Source organism: Dama dama, chromosome 19 (assembly GCF_033118175.1).
Source record: "Dama dama isolate Ldn47 chromosome 19, ASM3311817v1, whole genome shotgun sequence".
Classification (NCBI taxonomy): domain Eukaryota; kingdom Metazoa; phylum Chordata; class Mammalia; order Artiodactyla; family Cervidae; genus Dama; species Dama dama.
Window position 1 is genome coordinate 49,149,056 of NC_083699.1, and position 25,218 is coordinate 49,174,273.

General features: G+C 46.6%; 1 protein-coding gene across 2 annotated transcripts in view; it reads left to right on the forward strand.

Moving 5' to 3' along the window:
* Positions 1-25,218, forward strand: part of SLC12A8 (solute carrier family 12 member 8) — a 144,530-nt gene that overhangs the window by 57,279 nt on the left and 62,033 nt on the right. For both annotated transcript variants that reach the window (XM_061167933.1, XM_061167932.1), the window contains one exon: positions 24,157-24,270. In XM_061167933.1, coding sequence (XP_061023916.1) covers positions 24,157-24,270 — 114 coding nt within the window. The remainder of the gene's footprint in view (positions 1-24,156; positions 24,271-25,218) is intronic.

Consider the following 25,218-nt stretch of genomic DNA (forward strand, 5'->3'; position numbering starts at 1 on the left):
TGTCTCTGTTGGGATTACAGCCGCATTGACAGGTGCTGTCCCCCATGCCGCTTCTGAGGATCTCCCCTTCCATTCTCGCCAAGAGAACCCCAGTTGGGCAGGTATTATGGGAAATCTCTTGGCTGACTCTTTCATAACCAGCCTCTGTGTGGTCGCTTATAGCTCAGGCTCCCAATTCTGGTTTGGAGATTGTGTCCAGGAAACTAGAAGCATAGAGTACAGGGAAATCTTGGAGCAGAAATCAGTTCTCATGGTCAGTATCCTTGAAAGATGTAAGCATGAAGGCGTCAAGGGTTTCCTGTATTGTCCACTTCAGAGAGGCTGGGTTTATCCCTTGAGGCAGGAGGAGCTTGCCAATTTTAAAACTGTTCCTTAAACAACAGTAATTAGTATTCTGACAGTTCTAAAGGCTGAGAGTCCAGGATGAAAATTCCAGCTGATTTGGCTCCTGATGAGGGACTCTGCCTGGCTTGCAGATGGTCACCTTCTCTTTATGTCCTCATGTGACCTTTCCTCAATTTGTGTGTGTGTACATACAGTGTACACGTACTTGCACATGTGTGGGTTGGGTCGGGAAAGTGACTGTATGTGCACACTACCTCTCTGGTGTCTCTTCTGATAAGGACACTAATCCCACTTTAAGACCTCCCTTAACCTTAATTACTTCTTGGAAACCCCATGTCCAAATGTAGCCACACTAGGGGTTAGGGATGGGGTAAGGATATAAACATTCAGTTCATAATAACTGGTGTACTCTAAATTATAATTCTAACTTACTGAGAATAACACATTTCATTTTTAAATATGAAGTATAAAGGCTATTAATCTTTTTAAAACATAATTGAACTCACACAATGTATAGTATTTTTAAAGTTAAAATTAATGTAGCAACATTCAGGAGTCCCAGATGGAATATAATATAAACATAGGCTTCATGACACATCTTGAGGATGTTCTTAGCCTTTTTAGTTAGGAGGGCAAACAAACAAAAAGAAACACAAAATAACCAGGGATAACTTAAAACTCCACATAAATTTTAAAGATGCAAAAAATATAAAAGCTGAGCAAGGTCAATAGGTTTTTCTTTTAAGTGGGGAAGTTGCAAATCAGATTTGCTCTTGGGGAATCCTGCCTGGGGTTGGTGTGGGTGTAGACAGAGAAGGATTGAAGGCAGAGGGAGCCAGTCAGTGGAGCTGCAGTCATCCAGACAGGAGAAAGCCCAGCCTGGATGGCAGTGGAGGTGGGGTAGAGATGAGGACCAGATGCAATTTAGGAAACTATTTTATGATCTCATTCCCTTGACTTGTTCTTAAATACCTCTTTATTTTTCCATCTCCTCTCTCCCCACCCCACCTCCTACCCTGTCCTTACACCATCAGTATCCTGAGGGACATGCACACACTCCTTAAATGCAAGCAAACAAAATTTATTTTAACCAATGAGACCCTTGATTGATTTTTCTCTTGTTAGTTTATGATCCAAAATAATAAACAAAGATCCTGCTGTAAATATCTGACCACCCCCCACCACCAGCTGTGTGAATGGACATAAACCCACATAGGGCCACATGCACTGCTGGATTTCCCACCTGAAATATTCTATACAAAGTGCCCAGCACAGGGCCTGGCATACCAACCCAGACATTTCACTTCTGCTCGTAAGCCTTGGCCAACCCCAGCTGATCTTGTGACTAAAGCCTGTTTACTCCAAGCTAAACTCATTTGCATGGTTTCTAGCACACTTTGTATTTTTAGTCTTTCTCACACATACCCTCTCTCATTGGACAGTAGGCTCCCTAATTAGCTCAGCCACATGCACCATGAGAGCGTGACTAGACAGCCCAGGCTAAGGTCTCTGCCTGCCCCAGGCCTGGATTATCACTCTATGTGGCCATCATTTGCATGTGAAAATAGCCGTCTGCCTCACAAGTCTGTGGCCCAAACAACAGTCCCTTTCACCCGGAACAGTTGGTCTAGAGATGTGACAGGGAAAATTTCCCATTTCTCCAAGAATTTGTGTCCCTTTCCTGAAAAATTGAAAATATTGGGTTATGAGGGCTTGGATTTTTTCTTGCAAGAGGAAGCTTAATGATTAAGAAGAGCGTTCATAAACTGTTATCCAGGTCTTAATACTTTCACACTTATATCTAATAGTTCATCAGATTTTTATGTCCATATCAGTGCACTAGAAATCTTGCCATGCCTTTGTTCAGACATTGTTTATTAAAGGGCCCAGATACAGTTAATACTTTTTGAAACGCTAAGCATATCTTTGCTTGTAAGTAGAGAAAAGAATTAAATGAAATAGCTTATTAAGAAGAGAAAGGAGTTGTGGGTCAGTTCACATTGCTGCAGATTCCTTGAACTGAAGATCTGAGGACAGCATAGTGGCCCAGGAAGGTAACAATGGCTAATGTTTATTGAGCGCCCTCTATGTGCCAGGCACTGTACTGAGCATTTTACATCAATTCAGTTCAGTTCAGTCGTGTCCGACTCTTTGCAACCCAATGGACTGCAGCACGCCAGGCTTCTCTGTCCATCACCAACTCCTGGAGACTGCTCAAACTCATGTCCTTTGAGTCAATGATACCATCCAACCATCTCATCCTCTGTCATCCCCTTCTTCTCCTGCCTTCAATCTTTCCTAGCATCAGGGTCTTTTCTGATGAGTCAGTTCATCATATCAGGTGGCCAAAGTATTGGAGCTTAGCTTCAGAATCAGTCCTTCCAATGAATATTCAGGACTGATTTCCTTTAAGATTGACTAGTTTGATCTCCTTGCAGTCCAAGGGACTCTCAAGAGTCCAAATCTCCAACACCACAGTTCAAAAGCATCAATTCTTTGGTGCTTAGCATTCTTTATGGTCCAACACCACATCCACACATGACTACTGGAAAAACCATAGCTTTTACTAGACAGACCTTTGTCAGCAAAGTAATGTCTCTACTTTTAAGTTTTCTGTCTAGGTTTGTCATAGTTTTTCTTCCAAGGAGCAAGCATCTTTATTTTCATGGCTGCAGTCACCGTCTGCAGTGTTTTGGAGCCCCCCAAAATAAAGCCTGTCACTGTTTCCATCGTTTTCCCATCTATTTGCCATGAAGTGATGGGACTGGATGTCATGATCTTCATCTTCTGAATGTTGAGTTTTAAGCCAACTTTTTCACTTTCCTTTTTCATTTTCATCAAGAGACTCTTTAGTTCCTCTTCACTTTCTGCCATAAGGGTGCTGTCATCTGCATATCTGAGGTTATTGATATTTCTCCCCGGCAATCTTGATTCCAACTTGTGCTTTATCCAGTCAGGTAATTTGCATGATGTACTCTGCATATAAGTTAAATAAGCAGGGTGACAACATACAGCCTTGACGTACTTCTTTTCCTATTTGGAACCAGTCCATGTCTGGTTCTAACTGTTGCTTCTTGAACTACATACAGATTGCTCAGGAGGCAGGTACGGTGGTCTGGTATTCCCATCTCTTGAAGAATTTTCCATAGTTTGTTGCGATCCACACAGTCAAAGGCTTTGGCATAATCAATGCAGGAGAAGTAGATGTTTTACTGACATTCTCTTGCTTTTTCTTGTGATCCAATGGATGTTGGCAATTTGATCTCTGGTTCCTCTGCCTTTTCTAAAACCAGCTTGAACATCTGGAAGTTCATGGTTCATGTACTGTTGAAGCCTAGCTTGGAGAATTTTGAGCATTCCTTTGCTAGCATGTGAGATGAGTGCAATTGTGCGGTAGTTTGAATATTCTTTGGCATTGCCTTTCTTTGGGATTGGAATGAAAACTGACCTTTTCCAGTCCTGTGGACACTGCTGAGTTTTCCGAATTTGCTGGCATATTGAGTGCAGCACTTTCACAGCATCGTCCTTTAGGATTTGAAAAAGCTCAGCTGGAATTCCATCACCTCCACTAGCTTTGTTCATAATGATGCTTCCTAAGGCCCACTTGACTTCGCATTCTAGGATGCCTGGCTATAGGTGAGTGACCACACCATTGTGGTTATATGGGTGATTAAGACTCTTTTTGTAGAGTTCTTCTATATATTCTTGCCACCTCTTCTTAATATCTTCTTTTGTTAGGTCCATACCATTTCTGCCCTTTATTGTGCCCATCTTTGCATGAAATGTTCCCTTGATATCTCTAATTTTCTTGAAGAGATCTCTAGTCTTTCCCATTCTATTGTTTTCCTCTATTTCTTTGCATTGATCGCTGAGGAAGGCTTTCTTATCTCTCCTTGCTATTCTTTGGAACTCTGCATTCAAATGGGTGTATCTTTCCTTTTCTCTTTTGCCTTTCATTTCTTTTCACAGCTATTTGTAAGGCCTCCTCAGACAATCATTTTGCCTTTTTCCATTTCTTTTTCTTTGGGGATGGTTTTGATCACAGCCTCCTGTGCAATGTTAGGGACCTGCATCAGTAGTTCTTCAGGCACTCTGTCTATCAGATCCACTCCCTTGAATCTATTTGTCACTTGCAGTGTATAATCATAAGGGATTTGATTTAGGTCATACCTGAATGGCCTAGTGGTTTTCCCTACTTTCTTCAATTTAAGTCTGAATTTTGCAATAAGGAATTCATGATCTGAGCCACAGTCAGCTCCCGGTCTTCACTTCTTTGGCATTAGTGATTGGGGCATAGACTTGGATTACTGTGATATTGAATGGTTTGCCTTGGAAACGAACAGAGATCATTCTGTCATTTTTGAAATTGCATCCAAGTACTGCATTTCAGACTCTTTTGTTGACTATAATGGCTACTAAGGGATTCTTGCTCACAGCAGTAGATATGATGGTCATCTCAATTAAATTCAACCATTCTGCTCCATTTTAGTTCATTGATTCCTAAACTGTCGATGTTCACTCTGGCCATCTCCTGTTTGACCACTTCCAATTTACCTTGATTCATGGACCTAACATTTCAGGTTCCTATGCAATATCGTTCTCTACAGCATCAGACTTTACTTCCATCACTAGTCACATCCACAACTGGGTGTTGTTTTTGCTTTGGTTCCATCTCTTCATTTTTTCTGGAATTACTTCTCCACTATTCTCCATCTTATTGTCCCTACCATAAAGATGAGAAAACTGAGGTTCAGAGAGGTTATCATGTCCAGGGTCAAACAGCTAATAAGCTGTGGAGCCAGGATTGGCACCCTGGCAGCTGATCTCAGGTTCCATGACTTTGTATCCATCAAGCTCACATTGCTCCTAGCCACGCTAATTACTGAATAAAGGAACAAGCAGCACACTTGGGGTGTGATATTTAACATGCATTTTGAGAAGGTGCTAAATAGGAAAGTGAAAGAACTACTGTAGTTACAGTGTTTTACATTGAGAGAGATGAAGCCAGGGCCTCTCTATGGCTGTCTCTGGGACTCTGGGTCAGGGCCCTACCATCTGTGGGTCTCACTTGCCTCATAATATGGCTTGGTTTTAGAGTCATCATTTGTTGGAAGTCAATGGGCTACGGTTCCCTTCTGACCTAACTCCTCACCTGTTGGTGTGCAGAGTAGGTGCCATGAAAGGATGCTGGCTGAGGGCAGCCAACTCCACCAGGAGTGGGGACAGGAGGGCTTTTACCTGTGTTTCCTCACCTGTAAGAGGCTTCTTCTAGCTCCTGAGGCTGGTGCTTCCAGGCAGATCTGTGTCACAGCTCAGGGCAGAACTTGGTGTCTCTTAGGCCTCCCAGTGTGCAAAATGTGCCCTGACGAGAAAAGTGCGAGAATATGCTAAAAGGTAGAGAGGAGAATCTCACTGTGGGCTGTCCTTTGACAGCTCTGAAAATAAGCAGACAAAACTTCAGAAACAGCAGAAGTGTTGGTGGAAAGTAAGAGAGTTTATAGGCAGCTTCAGGAAACCCTCTCTTCATTGGGTTCTGAGGGTATCCAGAGCTGATAGGAAATACAGAGATCATTGCCTTAAGCTGTGGGAGCCTCCAGGATGGGCATCGAATCTTACTGCTCTTTCCCTAGCATCTTAGAAAGTACCTGGCATGCTTCTGGCTCTCAATTACACTTTGCTGAGTGACTGACTGGGAAAGGAATCAGAGTGAGCAGGCGCCAGCAGGCAGAGGGATACAGTCCTCGAAAACATGGTCAGAAGTGCGATAGGAGTTGTAGAAGCACAGTCGCCATAGAAGTGCAGGTGGGGGGTGAGAAGAGCATCTGCTCGGGGCCAGCCCACGGTGCATATACCTCTTCCTGCCTCCCTTCTATCCACCAGCCCAACCAGCAGTTACCAAAGCAGTTACCACTTTGGGCTCCAGGATATAGTGGAGAATAAAATGGACATGGTCTCTGTCCTCATTCAACCTGGCGATGACTAGGAAAGATCATGGCTGATGACAATTGTGTGTGCTTTAATTATTAGTGCCACCGGAACGCAGATTCCTTACTAGCTCTGTAACTGTAGGCAACTCACTGATACTCTTTGAGTTTCTCATCTGTAACATGGGATGAGCGTTTTTAAGAATTATAAATAATAATACATGTCAATAGTGGGTTTTTTTCCTTGAGTTTGTGTGTGTGTGTGTGTTGGGTGTGGGGTGGAGGATGGGGTTCTCTTTCTGTCCTGGCTGCTTTCCAGAAGATGAACACTTACTGACTACTGTAACAAATAAATTTTTGGTTTTATTATTTTGACAATGATTTCTTCTGTTAAACTATTTCCTGCTCCTCTTAAACTGGCAGAAACCAAATGCGAGATTTCTTAAGGTATTCAACACTATATCCCAATTACAAGAAATCAGTAGAAACATTCAAAAACAAATAAGATAAATTCAAACAGTGAATCTGTGATTACTGTCCAAATGCACACCATTTTAAACTAAACCTCCAAAATGTGATCATTACATAGTAGTTAGAGCACATCCTTAAGTTCCTGCAGTCAGAGAAGAGGTAGAGTTATGGCCTAAAATAGACGAATAATAGCAACCAAACAAACTCTCTATATATTTTTACTTTTTCTCAAGTTTGTATTTGAGGTAAAATGATTATCACTTTTTACTTTCTTGCAGTGCAGTGACTCAGGTGGAAGTCACTTTTCAGAGCACTTTCCCCTCAGGAGTTACTCCTGACGCCAGCTCCTACTGTGTGGTCAGGTGTGCTCATGCAGGTGTGTTCACGCAGGTGTGCTGACACAGGTGTGCTCACGCAGTGCATATGGTGTGCCGGGTGAGGGGCAGGGTTTGGGGGAGGCCTGGGAGGTGCTTCCCGTCCTGGCTCCATCGCTTCCTCACTCTGTGACCCTGGGCAGGTCACCAGTCTGTGTTCCAGTTTCCTCATCTGGAAGACAGAGAGAAACAGTACCTGACTCATGGGTCATTTCTAGATTAAATTAGATAATAAGCCCTATTTCCTCAATTCTAAAATACCATTAGTTTTACAGTACACCAAATTATCAGGTGGAAAAAACCATTATATTAAGTCTACATGTTGAATGTAAGACAGCCAAGTTTCAAGAAATCAAACATAAAAGGGAAAAAAAAAACTCACTAAACTGAGGGTAAGGCAGTCTTATTATTATGGATTATTATCTTATTATCCTCTCTATATTGGGGGAGCTGTGGTCTGTGCCCAGATATCCCTGTTACCGCCTCTCTGCCAAACAGTCTGAGACAGGCTGCCTTTTCAGCATTTCTCTCAATATTTCGCCCCCACCAGTTGGATGCCAGGCCCTGTGTGGGCAAGCTTGGGCATGTTGTTGTTTCCTGTTTGTGTGGATTCCACCTTGTAGAGATTCAGAAAAACAATCACTTCTGGACCAAGCAGTCCCTCCTTTTCCACAAGTTTCTTTTACACTTGACCTTGTGCCTCCCAACTGTTTTCATGTCATTGCACAGCCAGACAATGATAATATTTGTACAAGACTCCAGGGTAAAGAGAGGATCAGTCAGGCCAAGGGGTCCAAACGTGCTCCATCTGGAATCATTCAGACCATTCCAGTGTAGCCCACCTTCTCTAGTTAGTGTCTATACTGAACAAGGAGGAGGAGAAAGAAGAGAAAAGCAAGCAGAAGCCCTGCTAATGTTCATTGGTTTTCACTGGAGAATTTTAAAAGCATCTTATCAAGCATTTTTACAGTAGTGGTCTGATACCTTGATTGAAATACCCTCTGGCCTTTGGGTTCCATCAACAAACAAGCTCCATGTGTCAGAACCACTGGGAAACCATTAGTTTCAATAGTGTCATATATATTCCCTACTGGCCTGAGGCCTGGGAAACTGAATCATAAAAGCAGTCCAGGTGATTCTGTGCTGACAGATTTGAGACCCACTGAGCCACAAAGGCCCTTGGAGGGTTTCACTTGGCTCTATACGTTTTATGCCCTACATGGTTTATCTGCCTTTTATACCCTGTAAAGATAGCCTTTCTGATGCAGTGGTCCAAACCTAGTCACAGACCACCTCTCCATACATGCCTAGTGCACCCCTGGTGTACGAGGAGGACACCACAATGAGCAGGGAATCTGCATGTCTTCTGGGCCAGAAGCTTGCAATCTTCTACAAGAACAGCATGTCTCAGAGTATGGTCTGGAGACTGCCTGCATCAGAATCACCTAGAAAGAAGCTCGTTAAAAAAGTCTGAATAAGATTCTCAAATTTTGGCCTAGTGATCTACATTTTACATAAGTACCTTGCTAATGCTTACACACATTCAGATTGGGGAACTACTGCATATGTGTAACTTAATAATCCTATCAATCTGCAGAGGGTTAATTTCAATGTAAGTGCAGACACTGTGGCCTGGGTTAAATGCAGACATTTTACTGCATAATAACCGTACATACACACAGCTAGCTCCTTGAGTAAGGAACCTTGCTTTAAGTACGGCTAATGGGGTAGTAACAAAAGAAGGGTGTTTAGGCCCCAAAATTCTATCAGTGAAGTAAATGGTGTAATTAAAAGCCTGATATGATGGCTTGAATACACATAAGATTCAACACATTCTCCCTTATCTTAGTTTAATTTGGCAGTGGGAGTGTTTTTGCTTTGGTCTTTATGGGTCTCTCAATCAGAGTGGAGCTTATAGAATAAATAGTTTTTAACAGGATCCATGATGAACTATGGATGGAGGTTCGTGACATTGTACAGGAGACAGGAATCAAGACCATCCCCAAGAAAAAGAAATGCAAAAAAGCAAATTGGCTGTCTGAGGAGGCCTTACAAATAGCTGTGAAAAGAAGGGAAGCGAAAAGCAAAGGAGAAAAGGAAAGATATACCCATTTGAATGCAGAGTTCCAAAGAATAGCAAGGAGAAATAAGAAAGCCTTCCTCAGCGATCAATGCAAAGAAATAGAGGAAAACAATAGAATGGGAAAGACTAGAGATCTCTTCAAGAAAATTAGAGATACCAAGGGAACATTTCATGCAAAGACGGGCTCCATAAAGGACAGAAATGGTATGGACCTAACAAAAGAAGAAGATATTAAGAAGAGGTGGCAAGAATACACAGAAGAACTCTACAAAAAGAGTCTTAATCACCCATATAACCACAATGGTGTGGTCACTCACCTATAGCCAGGCATCCTAGAATGCGAAGTCAAGTGGGCCTTAGGAAGCATCATTATGAACAAAGCTAGTGGAGGTGATGGAATTCCAGCTGAGCTTTTTCAAATCCTAAAAGAAGATGCTGTGAAAGTGCTGCACTCAATATGCCAACAAATATGGAAAACTCAGCAGTGTCCACAGGACTGGAAAAGGTCAGTTTTCATTCCAATCCCAAAGAAAGTCAATGCCAAAGAATGTTCAAACTATTGCACAATTGCACTCATCTCACATGCTAGTAAAGTAATGCTTAAAATTCTCCAGGCCAGGCTTCATCAATACGTGAACTGTGACCTTCCAGATGTTCAAGCTGGTTTTAGAAAAGGCAGAGGAACCAGAGATCAAATTGACAACATCTGCTGGATCATTGAAAAAGCAAGAGAGTTCCAGAAAAACATCTATTTCTGCTTTATTGACTATGCCAAAGCCTTTGACTGTGTGGATCACAATAAATTGTGGAAAATTCTGAAAGAGATGGGCATACCAGACTACCTGATCTGCCTCTTAAGAAACCTGTATGCAGGTCAAGAAGCAACAGTTAGAACTGGACATGGATCAACAGACTGGTTCCAAATAAGAAAAGAAATACGTCAAGACTGTATATTGTCACCTTGCTTATTTAACTTATATGCAGAGTACATCATGAGAAACGCTGGGCAGGAGTAAGCACAAGCTGGAGTCAAGATTGTCGGGAGAAATATCAGTAACCTCAGATATGCAGATGACACCACCCTTATGGCCGAAAGTGAAGAAGAACTAAAGAGCCTCTTGATGAAAGTGAAGGAGGAGAGTGAAAAAGTTGGCTTAAAACTCAACATTCAGAAAACTAAGATCATGGCATCCGGTCCCATCACTTCATGGCAGATAGATGGGGAAACAGTGGCTGACTTTTTTTTTTGGTCTCCAAAATCACTGCTGTTGGTGACTGTAGCCATGAAACTAAAAGATGCTTACTGCTTGGCAGGAAAGTTATAACCAACCTAGACAGCATATTAAAAAGCAGACATTACTTTGCCAATAAAGGGCCATCTAGTCAAGGCTATGGTTTTTCTAATGGTCATGTATGAATGTGAGAGTTTGACTGTGAAGAAAGCTGAGCACCAAAGATCTGATGCTTTTGAACTGTGGTGTTGGAGAAGACTCTTGAGAGTCCCTTGCGTTGCAGGTAGATCCAACCAGTCCATCCTAAAGGAGATCAGTCCTGGATGTTCATTGGAAGGACTGATGCTGAAGCTGAAACTCCAGTACTTTGGTCACCTGATGCAAAGAACTGACTCAATAGAAAAGACCCTGATGCTGGGAAAGATTGAGGGCAGGAGGAGAAGGGGACGACAGAGGATGAGATGGTTGGATGGCATCACCAACTCGATGGACATGGGTTTGGGTGAACTCCAGGAGTTGTTGATGGACAGGGAAGCCTGGTGTGCTGCGGTTCATGGGGTCACAAAGAGTCAGACACGACTGAGCAACTGAAGTGAACTGAACAGGATCCATGAACCCCTGAAATTGCAGGTAAATTTTTATGTGAATATGTATATTTTTCTAGGAGAGGGTTCAGACTACTGCCAGATTCTAAAAGGAATCTCTGACCCTGAAAGGGGAAAGACTAAGGATTTGAACGGAGGGATTTTTAAGGATTAGAACAGTGAAGAATTGTAAACAAAGGCTCAGGTCTGGGTAAGGATTTCCAAACTTTTATAAACCAACAGAACTGAGATCTCCAGCTTTCCTTAAAAGCATACCTGGTTTCTCTCCTCTCTTCTTCCTGCATCATTCTTTCTTCCTTTAGGTTTGTCTCTTTTTCTGTTTTTCCTCCCCAATCTTTTCCCCTCTTTTTTCTCTATGTCCATCTGGTCATCCCTCCTTGCCATCCACTCCATCTCCCTTCTGCTCACTGACTGACCTAGTTCAGTTCAGTTGCTCAGTCATGTCCAACTGTTTGCGACCCACAGACTGCAGCACGCCACGCTTCCCTGTTCATCACCAACACCAGCTTGCTCAAACTCATGTTCATTTGAGTTGGCGATGCCATTCAACCATCTCATCCTTTATTGTCCCCTTCTCCTCCTGCCTTCAGTCTTTCCCAGCATCAGGGTCTTTTCCAATGAGTCAGTTCTTTGCATCAGGTGGCCAAAGTATTGGAGTTTCAGTTTCAGCATCAGTCCTTCCAATGAATATTCAGGACTGATTTCCTTGAGGATTGACTGGTTTGATCTCCTTCCAGTTCAAGTAGAAAGCAAAGCACATTTCTCTATTTGTTCTACCTGTGGAATAACTTTTTAAAAAAAATAATGCTTTATGTTGGTGACTCTTGTTTTTAAAATCAACTGAGTTGAACATTTATCATTTCTCTGGTAGAGAGAGGACATAAAACTCTAGGTGCCCTGTCTTCCTGGCTTTTGGGGTTCAGCCCTCAGGAGGAGGTTTTCTGGGGGCTGTGATCCTGACTTCTGCCTGGCTGGAGGAGGGCAGGGGCAGGCACCTTCAGGCCTTCCTCTTGTTCTGAGTCTGCCTCTGGTGAAGAGAGTGACTGACTGCCCAGAATTCTAGGCCCCCAGCTCCAAAACTCTCCCATCCTCCCCACTGCATTATTTTTCATTTTCTGGCTTTGCCTGTGGAAAGCAGAGAAAGGAACCGCTAGGCTGAGGAGGCCTTGGGGACCCAGTCATGGCTGCAGAAGGAAACCCGAGCTAATGCTGCCCGGCTCTGTCCTTGTGTTGGCTCCGGCTCTGTGAGCAGGAGGGGGCTTGGCCCGCCAGGCTCCCCAGACAGCTCCCTGGGATGGATGCCTGAAGCATGAAGTCAGTGGCTTGGGAGGGCGCTCGCCTTGCTGGGCCGCCTACCTCAGCCCTGAGCAGCTGGGAGTTTCAAGGAGGTGGAGGGTGACACCCTGAGGGGTGGGTTAGCACATCCTGCCTGCACCCTGGTTCTGCCCTGTCGGGCCTGGTACTCGCCTCGCTGCAGGAGGGAGTCCTCTGGCTGTGGAGGGTAAGCCAGATGCCCTCAGCATGGCTGTGGAGGGGCAAATGATGGCGTTTTCAGACTCAAGCATTTTGGGGGCACCTACTTGGCTTCCCTGGTGGTTTAGACAGTAAAGAATCTGCCTGCAATGAGGGAGGCCTGGCTTTGATCCCTGGGTTGGGAAGATCCCCTGGAAAAGGAAATGACTGCCCGCTCCAGTGTTTTTGCCTGGAGAATTCCATGGATAAGGGAGCCTAGCAGACTACAGTGCATGGGGTCACAAAAAGTGAGACACAGCTGAGCAACTAACACTGACTGGATTGAGACGCATTTTAGTGGGTCTGAGAGGGACACAGAGGCAAGAGACAGGCCCTCAAGTCACTCATGTTTGGGTGGGGAATGACAGCCATCTATAGACAGAGAGTCTCAGGCTGACTGTGGTGGTGCAGAGAGGACTGGCTGGGCTGGGCCATGTTCTGCAACCTGAGGAGCCTGTGGGTGCTGGCTGGAAGGGAGAGTGGAGTTTGCTATGGGGGCCGCTGGCAGGAGATGGAGCCCCAAGTCATAAACGTCAGGGCTCAGATGGGGTCAGGGCTAGAGGTTTCTGAGTCTGTGGCACAGGTGCCCTAAGCCTGCTCACCATCTAATTTATTTGTCTCTGCAGTCCCAGACTTAATGCTTGCTGGGAGCTGGGCCATGCAAATTCATCTTCAGGAATGTATCCTGAAGGCATAGTGAGCCTTCTGCTGTGAGGTAGTCCAGTCCCAGCACACAAGCACCCAGAGCCCAGCCAGCACCAGGAACCACGGCAGCCCCTAGAATACCTCCCCGGGGACTGCATTTGCCAGTGCATTTCTGGGCCCCATAGAGAACTGACAAGTGGCTGTAGCTGTTGGCCCCATTTGAAGGATTGCATCACACTTACATAGTTGTCAGAGCTGTAGCTTTGGACTCAGACCCTTGTGTTCAGATTCCAGCACAGCTGTAACTCATTGCGTGGACTTGGTCAAGTTAGTTAACCTTTCTGACCACTCTCATTTCTGAAAATCAGGTAATAAAGCCTACTTTACTGGGTTGCCAAAGCATAAAATAATATATATATATAAAAGGCCTACTGTCATAGCCTGAGCGAAGTGGGTTCTTAATAAATAATTATTATTATTAACATTGCTTATCCTGGATGACTGTGTCTCTGGAGACCCCTGGGTTATGCTCCAAGGCAGTGCTTGTAATGGTGAAGGTGCCAGTTGCACAGGTGGGGGCAGGGGGAGATGCTGCGGTTCTAACAATCTCTCGGGTGGTGCTGATGCTGACACCACTGGCCCAAGACCAGGTAGGGACCCATCATCCGAGTCCCCAGAGGAGCATCCCTGGCCTCCTTTTTCTTTGCAGTTGCCCAGGACAGCCCAAGTTAAAGGTATATTCATTCCAGGCCAGCTCTTATTAAGTGGGACCTGTGTTAGACACTGCTTCCAGGCCTAGGGTGCCAGTGACAAGCAGAATATTGAAAGCAGGAACATGTGTCAAAAACAAGACTGGGACAATAGCATCCTTGATTTTGCTGAAGTTTTCCATGGGGTCTGAGCATGGTGGATATTGAGAAATCACAGTCTGTGCTTCTGGACAGCTCTTCCTCCAAGTCCCACAACCCAGCCCATGATACCTGAATAAAACCTTGTAAGGTCTAGATGTCAGCAAAAGGAGCTGGGGTTCTGCCTGAACTCCTGAGAGCGTGGGACTTTCTGCCCAGTTCCTCCAGGGAGGGGTTGTGCATGGGCAGATGGCTCACTGCGGTGGAGTGGGGCAGGGGGTGGGGGGTGCTCGCCTTGCAGTGGCTGAGAGCTGAGGCTTTCACTCATCTGCTTCCATCTGAGGAGGCAGCTTGCTTTGGTGGGAGAATTGGAGTCTGCATCTAGGACTAGTCTGCACCTGTGGCTTTGCTCCTCCTTCTCTGCTCTGCCTTGGCTGGGAAGCTCCCTTCACCCTCTCTTCCTCATCTGCAAAGCAGAGACCAGGCCTGGCTGAAACAAGGATGCTGCAGGTGGTCCCTGCAGGGGGCGCTGTGGAAAGAAATGGCTTTTTTTTTTTTTTTTTTTAATTGTGGCAAAATATATATGATAAAATTTGCCATTTTAACCATTTTAAAGTGTGCAGTTCAGTGGCATTTACTCCATTAACCGTGATGTACAACCATCACAACTGTCTGCTTCTGAAACATTTTTTATCACCCGCAAACAAAAACTGTGTCTATGGAAAAGTAACTCTCCATTCCCCTGCCAATCCCTGATAACCTCTGTTCTATTTTCTGTTTCTGTGAATATGGCTATTCCAGATGTTTCATATGAATGGGTCATACAGTGTTTGTCTTTTTGTGTTTTTTTTTCCACTTAACGTGTTTTTGAGACTCATCCATGTTGTATCAAGTGTTGGTACTTCATTTCTTTCGATGGCTGAGTAGTACTCTGTATGGATAGACCGTGTGCTGTTTCTCCACTCATCTGTTGATAGACACTTGGGTTGTTTCCACTGTTTATTTTTTATTTTAGACAATATTTATTTATTTGACTTAGTTGTGGCACATGGGGTCTTTTGTCTTCCTTGGGGCATGTGGGATCTTTAGTCACAGCAGGTGGCATCTAGTTCCCTGACCCGGAGTTGAAGCTCGGCTCTCTGCATTGGGAGTGGAGTTTTAGCTACTGGACAACCAGGGAAGTCCCTCTATTGTTTATTAATAAACTGTAATTTTTTTGCTTGCCCCCTGGTTCTAGACAATGAAATATATCATGAAATAAAACAGCATAGTTCCTGCCCTGAGCCAGCAGGCAGCCCGCAGTGACAACAGAGATGAGTGTCTAGCAGGGCACATGTTGGAGGGGGCTTGGCCGCACTGGGGCCTTCTGGTCTTGCCTGACCAGCTGCTGACTGCTGACTGTGTGGCATGGGCCTTGGCATTCCCATTTGTACAATGGACTTGCAACAAAGACCCCTGTGGTGTTAGCATGCTATAGTCCTGTGATACTGAATCTGCTGCCGTGGGATTCTAGGAGAATGTCCCCTGCATTTCTTTCTTGGGTAGGGACTGAGGTGAGAGAGAACCGCACATGGCTGCAGAGCTGGGGCATGTGGAGTCCGGATATTTCCAGCATGGTGTTAGGCAGGAGGGTGACCCTGCTTGCATAACCACGTGGATGCTGACTGCACCCTGCAGAGGGGCCCCTTGTCCTCCCACCCCCTTCTCAGTGCCTGCCTGGAGACAGTGTTCAGGCAGCAGCAGGGCTGAGGACTGACTCCCAGGTCAGAACTCTGGACCCCCCAGAGGCCGGGGCTCTGCAGAGACAGTCAACGTGGGGGACCCCACATGGGGTTAGATTATTTTGGGGGGGGTGGGGGAGTGTGTGGGGTTTAGGTAGGATGGGAATTAGGATGCCAGAGGCAGGGACAGCCAGAAGGAATAAGTGGTGGCTGGGAGGAACCCACAGCCTGGGTGGAGACTTCCTGTCAAAACAGCCACTTATCCTGGCTGGAGAGTGCATTCCTTTCCCCCAGGAGATAAGAAGGCCAGATTTTCCTTTCTCAGTGCTCCTTTGAGCTGAGAGCAGTGTTGGGTAAGCCAGTGGGGGCTTTGCAGGCTGGGGGCTGGGGGCTTTGCAGTCCCTTCCATCTGGCCCCAGCCTGACCAGCTGGGCTCCTGGCCCCCCTTCCAGACTCCCTGCAGCCTTGGGTGAGCTCTGACCCCGGCAGCCAAGGGTTGAATCTTGTCTCCTCTCTGTGCTTCGGCTTCCTTACCTGAAAATTGCACCAATCTCGTTGAGCGAAAATATGTAATGCACTTGGAACAGTGCCTGGCACAAACCCTTGCTCAGCAATTTGTGGCTATCCTGGTTGTTATCCAAAGACACCTCTTTGTTTCTTGGGTCCAAGTGAGTTGCGGATTCCTAAATGTCCTAGGGCATTTGACAGTCCCCTGCTCTGTAGGCTTTTCCAGGTAAAAATCTCTTCTCATCTCAACTTGACCCCAAGGCCATTATTAAAAAAAAGTCTGCTAAGCATTTAAAATAGAGCCAATGTCAGAGGGTGGAACAATTTCTTGGATATTAGAAATGCCCCCTTTCACAAGTGAGAGCTCCTTTTCTCAGGAGGAACTCCAGGACTGCTGTCCTAGATTGTAGGGGTTGGCAGGAGCTTTTCTTCTTACTGGAAACTAAGCCACTGCCTCCCAAGGGGGCTGCCCTGACATCCCCCCAACCCAGGCCCTTCATGCCCTGGGTTGCCTGGCTCTGGGGGCTTTTCCGACTGTTCCCGCCAGTCAGTTGTCCTGAGGGTGGAGGCCTTCCCCCAGGGGCCTGGAGGCTCCAGGCTGCTCCTCCCCACGCCCTCTGGGCAGGCCCAGCTCCACTTCAGACTTCCCTTCTGGCCACTGCTAGAATGCCCAGCCTTCCTTCTGTGTATTTTCTCTCTGGGTGGGGGCCCTGGAGCTGGAAACCCTGTTCACATCCTCTCTCCACCCTCCCTTTGGAGGACCAAACTCACCAGGGCTGAAGCCAGAGAGGCAGTTGTGGTCTGGGGAAGGCTCCTAGCTCACGGAACAGAAGTCCTATGGAGAAGGAAATCCATGCTATGGGCAGGGGCTCTGAGGGGATCTCTTCCCAACCCATCATTATTACCCCTTCCAGTCAGTACCGCCTGATCTGGTTCAGCTTCAGAGTATTTCTAATGGTGCATCTGTCGTGGACTAGAATTGTTATGACCCAGATCAATGGGAGAATCCAGCAAACGGGGAGTGTTCTGGGGACTCCAAGTGGGACTCCAAGCCAGGGTTCCTTTCTTACTTTCAACTCTCATGCCTTTTGAGTAGCTGGCTTCTAGCCAGTTCCCTCACTTGTAAAAACGGACCAATGAATTAGACCAGGAAGCTTTTAGTATCTACATTAATGGAGGGCGCACATGACTGTCATACCCTAAGACCTAGTGTCAGGACTTGTAATTCATAATTGCTTTGTTTCATTAGTGGATGAAAAATGTGGTAGTGACCTTGTCTCACAGTCTGGAGCACACTTGGTATCCACAGCCACAGAGATGGGGAAGGGCAACAGGGAGGTTACCCTTTGCTACTTGGAAGAAAAGCTATGACAAACATAGACAGAAAATTAAAAAGCAGAGACATTACTTTGCTGACAAAGGTCCGTCTAATCAAAGCCATGGTTTTTCCAGTGGTCATGTATGGATGTGAGAGTTGTACTATAATGAAGGCTGAGTGCTGAAGAATTGATGCTTTTGAACTGTGATGTTGGAGAAGACAGTTCAGAGTTCCTTGGACTGCAAGGAGATCAAACCAGTCAATCCTAAAGGAAATTAATCCTGAATATTCATTGGAAGAACTGATTCTGAAGCTCCTATACTTTGGCCACCTGATGCGAAGAACTGACTCATTTGAAAAGACCCCGATGCTGGGAAAGATTGAAGGCAGGAGGAGAAGTGGACAACAGAGGACTAGATGGTTGGATGGCATCACTGACAATGGACATGAGTTTGAGCAAGCTCTGGGATATGGTGAAGGACAGGGAAGCCTGGCGTGCTGCAGTCCGTGGGGTCGCAAAGACTCAGACACGACTGAGTGACTGAACAAGAACAGGGAGGCCGAGGGCAGCGCAGACAGCTCTGGAAGCTAGTTTGGGATTTTATATCAGCCACTGGAAATCAGTGGTGCACTTGGATGATGTGCCCTGAGTCTTGAGAATGGACTTCTGACTGGCGGCTTTCAGAATTAGAAGGGTTCTGAAAAAGAATTTAGTTTACCTGTTACTGAGAGCGTGATCTACATCACCTGGGCTCATTTAGACTGCAGACTCTCATCCCTGGTGGACATCCCCACCTGGACATCCCAGGTGCCCATCCCAGGTGGACAGTTATCATTTGCATTTCGAAGAAGGGATCACCTACAGTCCCACAGTGAGTCTGTGGCAGAACCTGAGCGTGAGCCCAGGTGTCCTGTTTCTTGGTCCTGTCATGGTTCTTCCCTTCCTCCCAGAGACCCCCAGGGCCTCATGCTCCACCCCAGGAGGGAGAGAATAGCCTGGACTTCTCCCAGATCTACCCTTCTTGAGCTCAGTCTGGGCACATTTTGCCCTCTCGTGACTGAGGCTGCCTCACCCATTGCAGCTCCCAGACCTGACACCAAAGCCCTGAGGCAGAATGAGCAGCCCAGGCCCCTGGGGGCTTGCTGGGCCGGACTGCCCGTCTTTGTCCACTTTGGACCTTCTGGGGTTGGGCCATATCTGAGTATGTGCAGGGGCTGCGTGGCAGGAGCTCTGTGAGAGCCTCAGTGATAGGATGCGGCCTGGACATGCCTTTTTTCTCTTTGGCACTGACCTGTCTTTGTCAAGCCATTTCAGGCTTTCTGTCCCTCCCCCAAAATGCAGGTCTCGGTCCCCCTGTGACAGAGTCCCAGAGCCATCAAGGCAATGCCGGGCAATGGGCAGACCATCCCGGGTTCCAGGCGGGCTCTGCTGCGGAGGAGGCTCTTGGGAGGGGCGAGTGTCCAGGGTGAGGCAGGGCCTTGGTCAAGGCGCCCATTCACCTCTCTTTACTGCTCACCCTACTGTACTTCCGGCTCCTCTGGGATCCTCTGAGGCCCAGTGGCCTTCTGGCACCCTTCCCCGCCCCCAGGCCTTGTTTTGGTGTGAGTGTCCCTTCCCAGAAGCTCGGCCTCTCCTTTCCTTTTCCTTGCAGAGTTGCTCTTCCTGTGATGTCCCAGGATCCGGGCAGCGTGCCCCTCCCGCCTTCCTCTCCCGGGCCCTTCCTCTGCTCTTTCTATTCCTGTTGGACCGGCCTCTCCCATTGTCGTTCCCAGGAAAGGGCTGTCTTGCTGGTCAAGGGGTGGGGGGCCTGAGCCAAGAAGAAAACCGGGTGGGAAGCCCCCCGCCCCGCCCGGGCTCATCAGAGGGATGGCAGGGCCCGCGGTGCCAGTGTCGTTTTTAGAAATCTCACTTTCGAAGTTAGTCAGCAGTTGCCATCTGACACCCACGGTGGGGGCGGGGGATGATTTCCCGCTGCCTCCTCTGATTTCAGCGGACCCCAGGGGTGGTGAGGGTGGGGGAGCAGAGGTGAGTTTCCCAGAAGCCAGCTTCCCAGAGGGCGCAGCCCAGCTTGAGGGAGCTGCCCTTTGTAGCAGAGTGTGACTCAGGCTGGCTCCTTTGGCCCAGACGAGGTAGGCAGGGTCTGGTGATAGTCCTTGGGAGCAGATCCTTGACCCTGCAGAACCACAGTCCCCCTGGGGGCTTCCTAAGGTGATAGGAAGCTGTGATACCTGAGTGCCAAGGGGGAAGGCCAGCCCTCAACTATCTTCCCTCCTGTTCTTGCCTGGTTTTTGTCATGTTTTCTCTTTCCTCACTCTGTTCTATCTTTGTTCTTCCTAAAAGCTCATAACTCATGTGGGGCCAAAGAATTTTTTTCTGTGGATACAGATGCAGATGTTCAGGTCAAACCCAGATATAGTCACACGCAGCAGCTGCAGGCACTGGGCATTCTGGGCCTTGCAGAGCTGGAAGACACCAGCTGAGAGCACCAGAGCCCCTCCTGTTACCAGCAGAGTCTCTGAAGGGCCCACAGAGGCGAAGACACTCACCTTAGAAACCTCTGGGGAAACAACTCAGGATAAATTGCAGGGAGTTGCTATGGTAGGTGGAAAACGTTGACTTCAGACAGACCCGGGGTGGAGGCTGGGATTTGCCTCTTCCCAGCTGTGCACACACCCCTCAGTGCGTGTGGCATTCCACAGGGAGACCTCCATGGGCCCCACAGAGGTGGAGAAGGGGAGATGCCATGACCTCGGGGGGTGTTTCTCTCAGAGTTGAAGGAAACCTCGGCTGTATGCATCCCTCTGTGTGGGAGGGTGGTGTTGGGGACCTGGGGACCTGAAGACCAGCCTCCTGGAGGATAGACCAGGGCTGTCATACAGGCAGGTCTGCTGTGTGACCTTGGACAAGACTCTTCACCTTCATGAGTCTGGTTTGCTCACCTCTGATCTTGCAGGGTAGTTGTAAGGATCAAGGATGATGTTGTAAAGGACTTGGTGCCCAGTGACTGGCACAGAGGAGGTGTTAATAAATGATGACTTGTCACTATGTTCAGAAGGGAGTGTCCCAGGATGTCCCTGGGGGACCTGCCCTGTCCCTATACATGCAGACGCCTTGCCTGGCAGAGATGACAGCAGGAAATGTTGGCCTCTATTCACCCCAAGGCACAGCATGGTGGGACTTGGGACATCGTAGGTAACTGTGGGGCCTGCCAGAAGTCTCAGGTACAGAGGCAGCCCCTAGCATAAAGGTGCCAAACCTTGGAGAGGCTCCAGGGAACCCCCCAATGGAATGCAAAATGTGCTTTCATCAGATTCTCAAATGGAGCCATGACTAGAAGAATTAGCAAATCAGGCAGCAAGACCCACTGTGAGAGGCCATGGCAGGTGGTGTCTACTCAACCCTGCAACACTGGATGTGGCCAGCGGACGTCAGGCCATGCCTTAAGTATAAATTTTTCTGAGACATCAGTGCCTGTCCTGGACACCTGCTCCACATAAGCTCAAGGTCCAGCTGGACCACAGGTTAGGGTTGTGGGAAAGAGATTGGGGCCCTGGAAGTCAGGATGCAGGCCAGTGGGCCAGGTCTTCTGTGGGGCTAGCTCAGGACTGGGGAGCATGACGTGGGGGGCTGTCAAGTGGGTGGAAGTCATAAGGTAAGGGCAGAAGCAGTGAGACAGGTCCACCATGCGAGCCTAGGGCTCCTTCTCACCCACTAGAATGTGGCATGTGTGAATGGTGGCCGTAAGGTCCTTCCCTGCTGGACTGGGCTGTGTCAGAAATGATCTCTCTAGGCCTTGAATTCCAGCTTGAGGAAAATCACTGCAGGATCTTACCTCAGAGACCTGAGGGCTGTAGGTGTTCTCTCCCTATCTTTTGCTCAATTTCTTTTTTTTTTTTTTTTCTTTCTGTTTCTTTTTTGCCCCTTATTTTGCTTGTCCTATCTTACTTATGTTTTTCTCATAAGCTACTTAAATCATTCTGAAAAACAGGGCAAGTATCATTTTGAAAAACAGGGAGAGTATAAATGGAAAGGAAAAAAGAGAAACGAATTTGTTTATAGAAAAGCTATCTGGAGAAAGTAGGCTTTCAGTTGTGGGATGTTTTGTTTTTTACAAAAGGCATTAATTTTTGATGATAAGTTGATTATGCTCACGACGGACAACATGGAAAGTTTTTAAACACTAAAAAAAGATTGCCCATGATTGCATTATACAGACAACAACAATTAGTTTTTGGTATATTTGCTTTTCTTACATATATACATTAAAACTTTTTTTTTTATTTGTCCTATAAATGGTATCCAGTTTCTTACTTAATATATATCATATGTAACATGGATAGTTTTCTTTGGCACTAGTAAGTCTTTATAAGGATTTAAAATACCTCAACCTTTCAGTTAGACATTTAGACACTCCCCACTTACATGATTATAAATAACTCATTGACAAGAATCTCTGTTCATAAAGTTCTTGTCGAAGTTAAGATTTCCTTGAGAACAATTTTGGACTGGACTTGAGGGGAGAGGGCTGGGGTCAGCAGCAGCTGTCAGTGTGAGTGTGTGCTTGTGAGCGTGTAAGAGCTGTATTTGTGATCATCCTGCAGAGAAGGACCCCGCCCCCACCCCTGCCTCCTCGAATAAATCAAGTGACTCATCCCCTCAATCTGTGGATCTCGTTGGTGGGATGATGGAGAAAGAGAAGAGGCTTCCCAGTGACTCATCTATGGCGCCTGAAATCGCTCTGACCCTTCAGGCTGACCGGGGCCAGGCCCTTCAGGCCTGGTGACCAAATACCCGCCCATGTCAGGGTGGCCTTGGGGACAGCCGAGATCAGTGGAGCCTGATGAAGTGTTTATGACCCTCACGGCTGGCCCCAGCGCACGGCCCCGTGCTCAAATGTGCTCAGACCTGTGTATCATCCAGTTTGGCTGAGCTTCCTTCCAAGGCAGGCTGGGCTGGTTTTCTCCTCAGAAAGTCTAGTCAGCGGGGTCAGCCAGCGGATAAACTAAAGTTAACTTAGCTATTATTGCTTTTCTGTTAATGAGGGGAGGACCAGCTGTGAAGATGCCAAACCATTCGGAAATGCTGCACAATCCTTGGGATCTAAGGTTCAGGAGAAAGAGAGCAATTGACAATGATTTTAAGTCCTGACTGGACTCCCCAGGGTTCCTTGTGCTTCACTGAGCTTTCATTTTACTATTTTTTTGAAAAATATTTTTCCTATGAAGATATGAATCTTGGAAGCCATGAGAAGTGCCCGTGATCTTGGACTCATCAGCGAGCCGGCACTGTTTACTGGATGGAAGCTCAGGATGAAGTTAAGCCCCGAGGGTGGTGGAGGACACGCTGGCAGGGGATTGTCACCGCAGCCCCGGGGGTCAGCTATGGAGAGACTAATGGCTAAGTCCTCGTCTTGCATGTCAGAGGGGATAGAGGGAAAAAGATCAAGACCGAGTTGTGGACTAGAGTGAGCAGGAACAACCAACTCATTCTCCAAAAACAGACACTGGATATCCTGTGTGTTCCTGAGCCCAAGGACACCGGACTTGTATCTTAAAATTCAACAGTCCACTAACACATCCACAGATACTGTTCAAGGTGACCCCCTTTGACAAAAAAGCAGTATCTGTAGGAGTGAAACCTCTTAACTGCATTTAAGGCATTGTAAAAAATGTTTAAAATGCTTTGAAGAAATCAGATCTGAGATGTTCCTGCTATAAAATAGTCTGTGAACCATGAGGCTGAAAGCACGGAAGCAAAAGATCCAAGAGCAAGGTTCTTTCAGTGTGACCCATATTTGCACCCTGCCTGCTGTGTGGCAGGCACAGTGGTTGGCCCTGGGGGACAGAGGTGTTTAAGATCAGATCTCTAGCCCCAAGGAGTCTGGTCATGGAGGGCACTTAGGAGGAGGATTCTGATCAAGGAGTTCATGTAAGGCCCAAAGAGAACAGCGTTTGAGTTGGGCTTGAAGAGTGAGCACCATATTGATGTTCAGAGATGTGGGGAAGGGTCTGGAAGCAGGGGACACAGGAATGGGTATTAGTGGGCTTCTTGGGCAGAGTTGTCTGTATGACTGCTGGGAAGAGGAAAAGGCAAAGCACGAATAGGAAACGGTGCGCCATTGCCAGGTTGTGGGGAGCTTCCACACTCATCTTAAGGAGTTTGGACTTTATTCTGTAGCTAATAGGAATCTATTGGAAGGTTTTTGAGCAGGGAGTTAATGTAATTTTTGAAATCAAAAGCAAACACATCAGTGCATGCTCATCGAAAGATTTCAGCTGTACTGAAGTCTATAAGCAAAAAAAAAAAAAAAAGTTCCCGTTCCTAGAGGTGACTATTCTCTTCTTCATGTCATTTTATTTACCTACATCCATAGATATAGATACACAAAAGTCAAGCCCTAGACGTGGGAAGGAAGATGTTACTAGTATCTTCTGTGTTCTCTCCCTGCCCCCCACATCATACCTACCTTTTACTATTTAAAGTTACTATTTAAAACTGGGACTGTAATCTAGGGAACTTGTGCTATGTCTTGTCACTCGGCTCATTTTGCTTTCTTCTGTATTATTTCAGATCATGGTTTTATTGGATATTCACCAGAACTGCTACAGAACAACACTCTGCCAGATTACAGTCCTGGAGAGTCCTTTTTCACCGTCTTCGGGGTGTTCTTCCCTGCAGCTACAGGTACTGGCATTCTTTTTCATTATCATGTTAGGGATATAAGTAAATGCTTGGTTCCCAAAATGCAGTATCATAATGGACCTGCATGTGCTCTTAGGGTATATATCTGACTTTATAGATGGCCTTAGCTTTAACTACACATCTATTATTTTGACAGAGGCTTTACTTGTTCATAATTCCTGAAGGCTCCCAACATGATTTGATCCTCCTTACCCCTTATACTTACATATTGATACCTCTTGGCCAAGTTAGTAGAGGGTACATATTTTTCTTAGGGCTAAGCAGGCTGGATTCCTCAACAGGACAGCTGCCCTTTCCACCTTGTAGTGAGTGCAGACTGGTCTCTAATCTCCCCCTCCCCTACCCCAACCCATGTGTCTTCTCCCAGGGGGCAGAGAAATGCTCTTATCCTCTTACCACTTTGGCTGTGGGTGAAATCAGGATCCCATGGGCAAGGACTGTGTCTCCTCTCCCACTTTCCTGTTCTGTGGTGGCTGCAGAGGAGCCTTCCGCAGCTGAGGTCCTGGTAGAACTCTTGTTGCATGCTCGGGTCCCAGGCCCAGAAGGTAGTAAGCTAACGTGTTGACCAAATGCTCCACAAGAAATAACCATTTACCAGGGACTGGGCTTATTTCCAGAACACAGACTCAGAAAAACGTTTCTCCATCCAGGCAGTGTTGATGCCCTGGAGCTGATTTTGTCTCCTTTCCCTCCTCCCTCTGCCTTCCTCCAGAGAGAAGGGAGGAAAAGCTACTAGATTGTTGAAAATTTAAGAAACTGTCCCTATCAGATGTGGACAAGGATTTGGAGGAACTGGAACTTGCATACATTGCTGATGGGAACGTGAAATGGGACAACCATTTTTGGAAAATGGTTTGACAGTTTCTTAAAAACCAAACATATACCCAGCCATTCCAGTCCTGGTTATCTACTATTGAGGGGGAAAAAAAA